Source organism: Melopsittacus undulatus, chromosome Z (assembly GCF_012275295.1).
Source record: "Melopsittacus undulatus isolate bMelUnd1 chromosome Z, bMelUnd1.mat.Z, whole genome shotgun sequence".
Taxonomy (NCBI): domain Eukaryota; kingdom Metazoa; phylum Chordata; class Aves; order Psittaciformes; family Psittaculidae; genus Melopsittacus; species Melopsittacus undulatus.
Window position 1 is genome coordinate 12,365,115 of NC_047557.1, and position 8,915 is coordinate 12,374,029.

At 42.6% G+C, this 8,915-nt stretch overlaps 1 protein-coding gene across 1 annotated transcript in view; it reads right to left on the reverse strand.

Moving 5' to 3' along the window:
- The window catches only part of ADAMTS12 (ADAM metallopeptidase with thrombospondin type 1 motif 12), a 168,195-nt gene extending 166,004 nt beyond the window's left edge, over positions 1-2,191 (reverse strand). The window contains exon 1 of the mRNA XM_031051603.2: positions 2,014-2,191. Coding sequence (XP_030907463.2) covers positions 2,014-2,140 — 127 coding nt within the window. The 5' untranslated portion in view covers positions 2,141-2,191. The remainder of the gene's footprint in view (positions 1-2,013) is intronic.
- Positions 2,192-8,915: the final 6,724 nt, after the last annotated feature.

The window sequence follows — 8,915 nt, forward strand, 5'->3', positions numbered from 1 at the left end:
GGAAGACTTCCCTGGGTAGCTTGTGTGTCTCCAGGGATCACTATATGCTTCTACAACTGCAGCCTGGGCATGCCAGCTGGCATCAGTGCCATGAGCAGAACCAAACATCCCACTGATACATTCAAGTCAGTACATAGCCTTGCATCACCGTTTGCACAGGCCATTCATGTTTGTTTGACAAGTCTAAGAATTGTTTAAGTTGTTAGAGAAGGCTCCCCAGCAGACCCTCCTAATTCTGCATCACTGAAAACATCTGATAATATTCCAAACCACTGCTGACTGTTCTGCTCCTCTGTGGATTCAAAACACACCAGAGAACTGCTTATAAAGATGGCTGTACACAAGTGGATAAGCTAGGATAAAGAGAAAAACATATGGTCTGCCATGTGTGACAGGAAAAGCACAATTTCTTTCAGACAGATAACATCTTTTCTGACAAAATTCCTTTAAAATATGACACATCATCATTTGACATTGTTTCATCTCCATGTTTGCAGTTCATCTACATCTGCCCCTCAGACCCTCTGGCTTCTTTTCAAACGATTTCTTGCAATAGGAAATAGAGTTGCGCTTCTCTAGAGGAAGCGTTTTCCCAAGCCAAAGAAAGGCTCTGTATCCAGGAAACACCCCAAGCTCCAAAGTCCCATGGCAAGGATCAGGCCTTCAACATTCAGTGAGAGCATCCTTAACTGTTCCGACTGCTACACTTGTGCATGTGGAGTGAGCACAACAGTTGCTTCAGCTACGCGAGATACAAATTTAAGTTCTTTACACTTCACACTGTACTCAATCTTCCATTGCAAAAAAAAAAAAAAAAAAATCCAAATTTTAACTGTCCCTTTACACAAAACTATTTGCAAACACCTGAGAAAGCCTCGGTTTTTCATGTGTAAAAAGTTAAATTAATTCTACATTCACTTCCAAATGCCTGATAGTTAAACAGCTATTATGTGCTAACACACTATCCCTGTTCTGTCCCATCTAAAGAGACACAGGAATGCAGTGACTGTTTGCATTCAGTTTAAATACATCCAGCAGGAACTAACTTCAGGATAACTGTTCACTATTCAGCAGCTTGCTTAACCACTTTTTATTTCCATGATCTCTGAGATGAACAGGAGATTTTCTCCTCTGTGTTCAAGCTCTCCCACTGACAGCACCACAGCTGTTGATTGCATCAGGAAGGTTTTCAGGAAGCAAAATTTCCTCCTGCACTTTCGAGTCTTCTACCACCAGGCAGAGTCTTTCAACTAATCATAATTTTTCTCTCTTGGGAGCTGTCTCTGATTTTCCTTAAACAGACAACGGGATAAAATTCCTGACTTACACTCCCCCAGGGAGGTATGAAGCCAGTTCCAACCGAGGGAATGAATTAATCCACCTGGGCAGCAGCCTCAAGAGATTCCTCCTACAGATAAAGCCTAGCTTTTAATTTATCATCCTCACTAAATACGAATAAATCACAGTGTGTCTTATACCCTGATAACCCCAATTCTTCCCTGTTAAAAACAAACAACCCCCCCAAAAAAAAAAAAAACAACCAAACAAAAAAAAACTTAAAAAAACCTAAACAAACAAAAAAAAACCCCAGCAAAACAAAAACAAAACAATACACTTTTTCAGCTTAGTACAAAACTAGTCTGGTATTTAGAGAGATGCTTCTTAACGAGGAAGACGAGCAAAGAGCAGCATTTAGCAATACCTTTATCTACATGGTGCAACTGGGTGACCTCCAAACAGCAACACATGGGCACAGGCAGAGCTGTGCCCTCACTTGAAAACTTTAAAGGCTGGAGCAGCCGGTCCCCAGAGCAGCTCGAGGGTACGCTGCGGGCTTGACACCCAAGAGCCCGAGCAGCACCGCTCACTCCGAGCCGCAGCAGCAGCGAGGCTCGTCCCCTTTCCTGCCCGAGCAGTGCCAAGGAGCCACGACCCGATCTGTGGGACGCACACCCGGGGGGAGCCCGCTCTCCCTCACACCCTGCCGGGAACTCCCTGCACCCAGCTACTGACCTTGCCTCCCGTCGGGGAAGAGAGAGCTGCCGGCCGGCGGGGCCCTGCTCAGGCAAGGCGCTTGGACGTGAAGGACGAGGATCCAGAGGGAGACCTGTGCCCCCCGGCTCCGCGGGACACATGGCATGGTGCGGGCGGGGAGCTCCGAGCGGGGCCGCGCCTAGCCGGGCCGCGGCATAGCCAGGCTGCGGGGCAGCGGCGGAGCGGCCTCCCAGAGCCGCTCCCCACAAGGACTGCGAGGGGCCGTCCCGGTGTCTGGTTTCTGCCGGTGAGAAAGGAGGGTTGTGGGGAGGGAGCCGCTCCGGGAGCCCCCGCCTCGGAGCCGCCGGGGTTAAGGCGGTGGAGCGAACCGGGTCCGGCCAGCGGGAGGGGAGGGGACGAGAGGCCGCCAGCGGGGACTGCCGCACCCCCACTCCGCCCTCCACGGCTCAAAGGTGGGGCGTTAGCCCCGGCAGCCCCGGGGAGGGCGGCCGCACAAGGCAGCCTCCCCGGTCCGGCCCCACACGGGAGGTCGTAGCTGGGCCTCGCAGTCCTGTACACATCGGGGCAGATTTTCCCTCTTACTTAGAGTCACAGAACCAGCCAGGTTGGAAAAGACCTTCAAGATCATCGAGTCGAATCTCTCTCTACACCAGCACTGGCAAGGCCACCACTAAACCATGTCGCTGAAGGCCTCATCTATATCATTTTTGTCACTTCCAGGGATCGTGATTCCCCCACTGCCCTGGGCAGCCTGCACCAATGCCTGGTCACTCTTCCAGTGAAAAAAAATTTCCTGATATCCAATGTAAACCTCCCCATGTGCAGCTTGAGGCCACTACGTCTCATCATTTTTTAACTGGGAGAAGAGACCAGCCACATCTTTGCGACATCCTCCTTTTGGACAGTTTTAGAGAGCAGTAAGGTCCCCCCTGAGCCTTCTCCAGACTAAATCCCCCCAATTCCCTCAGCCATTCCCCATCACATTTGTGCTCCAGACCCTTCACCAGCTCTGTTGCCTTTCTCTGGACCCGCTCCAACCCCTCAATGTCTCTCTTGTAGTGAGGGGCCCAGAACTGAACACAGGATTCAAGGTGCATCCTCACCAGTGCCCAGTACAGGGGGATGATCACTATCCTGGCCCTGCTGCCACACTATTGCTGGTACAGGCCAGGATGCTGTTGGCTTCTTGGCTGCCTGGGCACAAGCTGCTCATGTTCAGCTCCCTCAATCAGCACCCCGAGGTCCTTGTCCATGAGCAGTTTCCAGCCACTCTTCTGCAAGCCTGGAGCATTGCATGAGGCTGTTGTGGCTCAAGTGCAGGACCCAACACATTGCCTTGTTGAACCTCATCCCATTGGCCACAGCCCATGGGTCCAGCCTGTCCAGACCTCTCTGCAGAGCTTTCCTGTCCTTCAGCAGATCAGCACTCCCACCCAACTTGGTGTCATCTGCACCAAGCTTGAGGAGAAGGTGCTTGAAGCACAAGAGTGTTCAACACACAGCCCATTGCAATGGCAAGGGGCCATTGGAGCTTGCTCCACCTGAGGCAACCAGGACCCCTCAGGGCCCAGCCAGGGCCTCAGGCACAGCCAGAGCCCAGTTTCCAGGTTGTCTCCCTGGGACGCAGAGGGCATTCCTGTGCTTTAGCAGTGTGTTGCCACATTGAGGTTACATCTGAATGTCCTCCCTTTGTAGGGAAAGTTTCCCATAGCCCTGCACAGCATTTTTAAGTGTGTGCCATGTACTTTTCACCAAGGTTATTCTCATGCGGCCTCTGCCAAGGTTGCCCTGGCTGCAGCTCCCCAGGTACCACAGGCAGGTGCCCAGGGCACTGCCTTGGTGCTGTCCTGTTCTTGAGACGTGGGGTGCGTTCCTTGTAAGCTTCAATAGCCCTCTGCTTAAAATTGACTCTACCATGGGTTTCTTGGATAGTTTCATGGCAATCTGCACTTAATTATGCTCATTCTTCTGCTCAGACTTTCCCAAGGGCGAATGGCTGCTGTAAGCGTGAGAACTGTGAGCCTCAAACTCCAGAGAACACAAGTGCAAGAAAGAGTTAAAACTCCAAGAATTTCTAAATCACGCAGAAATGTGGCTTCTCCCAGGCTCAAGATACGATAACTCTGGAAACAGAATATATTTATAAAAGAGTGATATTTGATTTATGAGTCATAATGTTCTCTCTTTTAGCTAATGGAAGGACACAGACCATGCAAAAAGGGATGATTTTGTGTAATACTCGATATCCAACAACACTTGCCAAGAGAAGATTGCAAGTTATTTATTTCAATATAGCTGACATATATTCAGCATATGAATATTGTTATCTTGCCTGTTACAGTGAGAAGTTCCCTGGTGTGCTTGCCGTTAGGATTCTTTGAATAGTCTAGTCACATAGCAAGCATTAGACTGTTTTGTGACATTAGATACTGTAGCGTGCTTAGCAATTTATCAGTACTTCCCTGAAATCAATTTAAAGCTGTGTGTCCTGAAATTGTTGTAATGTCTGCAATACCTGACATTTAAAAAATGCTTGAAAATTGTTGCACAGAACAATCAACACAGTTTTCAGTGAATATTTTAAAATAATTTAATTTGAGGATAAGAAAGTATCTACAGTAAATGGAATTAAAAAAGAGAAATACTGTAAAATGAATAGAACAGGTTAGGAGCGTTGGAAAGAAGGTATGAAACTTCAAGGTATAGGTGTATGTTTACAAAGTATTGGTTTAACAAACTTCTGGAAGGCAATTAGAAAAACAGCCCTTCTGTGAGAGGCATTTAACTATTTGCTTGAATTTCCAGTAATCTTTTTGGGTGGGTGTTCCCCATGTCTGATGTGAGGCAAACAGTATTTCATGCAGGATTATATCCTGGTTTTATCCTCAGCAGGAAAAGTTCATTCCTCTTACTTACAATTCTCTCCAAGCATGAGATGTTTTTTATTCTGCCCTTTCCTGAGACTACAGAGTTTCTCATTCTGGATTAACTCTTTCAACCTGTTACTCCTGCCTTCTTCTTCCCTGTTATCCCTTCTCCAGATAGCATCATGTGAAAGGAAGAAAAAAACTCAGAAAATGATGAAGAAATAAAAGCTTTAGGAACTCAAGAGGGTTTGTAGGAATGTGGGTGTTTTGTTTTGTTTTCATTTTTTTTTTTTTAATGACCAAAAACTGTAGATGGAAAAGTCATACAGAATGGAGAAGTGTGGGAATCTGATCTGAAACATCTATAACTTCCTGGGCTTTGTGCCAGCATGCACATACACAGAAGAAATGATTCAGTGTGCGCAGTGTCAGAAAATACCCTGGGGGACAGTAAGGTTCCTGCTTAACAGATGCTGTGGCTATAGCTGACAGAGCCACATAGAGTTTAATTGGGAAGCAATGGCACAAACAGAAAGCATTTTCCTGCTGTGAGGACATATGAGGCCAGCTATTTAAGTGAATGTCACTGTGTCTTCCCAGTACAGACCTGATGTAGTAGAGCATTTATGGGAATTAATATAAGGTGCCTACCTGAAAAGCTATTTAGTCATTCACAATTAATTGGAAAAATCCAATTATAAAAAATGAATTAATAGTTTCCTCTTCTAGAGAGGCATAACCTGAGAATTTGGAGGCTTTTGTGAATGTAAGAGCATTTTATTTTTTTTTAATAACCTCAATTATAAAAAGAATACAACACCACATCAGCTGTATTCTTTTGGCCACAAATGTATTGCAGTTCACTGCCTGCATCTCAACACAGAATAGCCTGTACATTTAATGAAAGAAGGTGGGAAAAAAACTAAGATACATGATCAAAAGACACTGTCCAGCCTGGACTGACAATCCAGGTACAATCAATATCTAGATTCTGTTAAATTTAAGTCCAGGACATCAGTGAAAGAAATGTGTGTATAGGAATTTATATGTATGTATAAATGTTTACAGAGAGACAGAAAAGCAGAGGTTATGAGCAGTGAGGAACTGCAACATAAATTGTTTGACATTGAGAAGTTGCTACAAAATGAAGCCCAGATGAAGGCATTCGGGAAATTTTGCTTTACTAGGAATGAGATTCTCTTGCCCAAAGTTTAAATATCTAATATGCATCTAATATATGCCTGCTTGTCTGTTCCCCCAGTCAGCAGGGAGAGCAGATAACCTCTGTAGGATAATACATCTCTTTCTGTCACATATGAGGTAAAAGTCTGTCCGGATCTGATTATCTATTAACTATACAAGCAGTTTAACAAGTTGCTTGCACAAGAAATGTTGAGGAGATGAATCCATACAATGTGGTGGGCGTGTTAAAGGTACCAAGTATTAACAGAGAGATTAACTGAAAGGGAATTACTTTGAATGCCAGAGACTCTGTGGAGTTTATTGGGTAATTACTGTGCACCCATTGTTTATTTTTTTTTTCTTATACAGATTTAGATGGGCATTTATGAATATGTTTTTTAAAATCTTATTTTCCTCTTTCTCATAGAGATTCAGCCTCCTAACCCAGCTGAGTAACTGGATCAGAGACACTGTTGGATCTCTCAATTTCAATTTTGTTATAGTCTTTGAAGATTTTTTTGAATTTCCTAAGTTACTCACTCAAAAAAGTATTTGCTGGCATTCCACTTAAGGTATGTCTGTGGTTAGATTCAAGTGACAGAAAGAAACAAACTCTGAAGTAGTCAATGATTCTATTATGTGTAAATTTTTCAGATGCTCAGCTTCAGATTCCTGATCTGTCCTCAAGGATGGATTGCTTTCTGTAGTTGGTGAGCTAATTCATCAAAATTACAATTTCGTGCTTGGACTGTGTGAATTTGAAAGGTCATTTGGTCTTAACTATCCATATTAACTGTTTTAAAGCACATTTCTAGAACAGCAGGTCACTTTGAAATTAACTTCTTGTAAGAATCAGTTCCAGGAAAATATATTCTCAGTGATCTACCTAGAAAGCAAATGAGGAGAGGATGTGAACATTATTAAAGTAGTATTTTTTTTTTCTTTTTTAATAAAGATTTTTATCTGTGTTTAAATAATGCTTTCTGGAGAATATGTTTGTGGTCCATGAAGTGTAGCTACTATGGTAGGATCATTGTGTTATCTGACTATGTTGATTGTGGTATCTGAGAGTTTATATGAAAACCTGTATACATTTCCTTCTACACTTTTAAGATAAGAATTGCCTGAAACTCTTCCCATGCTGGATGAATACCAAGTCACACCTAACCTTCACTCACAGGATGGAGAAAATACATTTGTAAAATCCAGTTCAAAATGTAACTGTTAACAGTTGTTGTCCAAATTTAATCAAAAGCATGAGGTTGTAGCCCTGAGCCCATAAAACTCCCAAAGAAACACCACAGAGGTTCCAAAAATTAGAAGTGAGAAAATAAGTAAGTATGCAATGTCCCTTTTTTCCATTTTCTGTTTCCTTCTCCTGCTCCAAAATTCTGCTCAATGAGAAGAAAATGCCATCCAAAGAATTATTCGTGAAACAGAATTCTACAGCAGGAAGGCAACATCTAAGAATAATATAAAGCCCATTTAAGTAACACATGTTAATAACTCTTTTTAATGAAATCTGTTCAAGAGTGCTACTATTACTACTCATTGTTTCAGTACGTTGGATAGAAAAAGATTAAAATATCCTTTGCTGCTACAAAAATGGCCTGAGAAATAGTCCCGTGCTTCTGTACTTAAAACAGTGATAGTCAGTATTTAAAAAAACTGCTGAGCTGCAAAAATTACTTTCATATCAAAAACAGAACATTTTATTTGCCAAAACATTTCAGAACAGCATATAGCTGGTTCAGTCACAGTTGTAATCATAATCAACCTCTCGTCTGTGTACGAGGTTTTTAAAGGAAGTGAAAAATTGTAAGAGATCCTTCAAGGTAAACTCTAGGAAAACTATAATTTTCAGCAAATGTTTATTTGTCATATTTATCTGAAACACTTTAAAGGCTATCTGAGAAATACCTGGAGGGACACTTTTATCTCTGGTACAGTATAGTCGAAATCAATGGGCAGTTTCTGTTGGTCTGAACTGGTGGAAGCTTTTCAAGTTTACTGTGCAGATTGATGCTATCTGAAGGCAAACTAGGAGCCTTAGCCACATGGATTATATTAGTACAGTACTATATAAAACCCCAAAAGCCTCTTACAGAACTCTACAGGATCAATTTGAGATTTCCGAAGTAAACAAATCAGTCGTTATTTCTCCATTACCACCAGAATACATCCCAAAAGCCTATGCCATCAGGGTGAACTATTTCAGTTTTCAAAAAGATTGAGTCATAACACAAATTTCACTGACACTTTGATAAATAGAAGACTCAGAAAGGCAAAAGCAACAAGCCTTTGGTAGAATTGGTGGAATAGATAAGGAACAGAGAGAAGACAGGATTTTCCAGGATGAAAACCCTTAGGTTATCTGATGAATCTTGCAATACTTTTTTCAAATAGCTGGTTACTTTTTTTGACATTTTTTCTGGCTACTGGAGAGTTCTGATGGTGTAATGAATAAATTATTCTGAAAGTATTAATTTTATTATTCACCTAGAAGGTTCCCTTACCTTCCTCTAAAACATCTTCTCTGAGATGAAGAATGATGAAAAAAAAAATAAATAAAAGACAAACCCAAGACTGAAAAGGAATTTGTCTGATGGTCAGAATATGAGCAAAAAACTTGGACCAGTATTTTACACTTTCAGCCCGAGTTCAGAAGCCACTGCCAGTGTTCCTGTGAGGTACCTAAGTTCACACTCTATTGCTTTCTCTGTGTGGCAAATAAAAAAAGCAACATACCTTCAGACATGATTTCCATACCCTTCCCCTTTCTGATTCTTCATTACTGTTCAGCCTCTGCAGTACATCGACAAGATGTTCTCCTGAGAAGGGAAATATTCAAATGGTAGAAGAAATTATTTT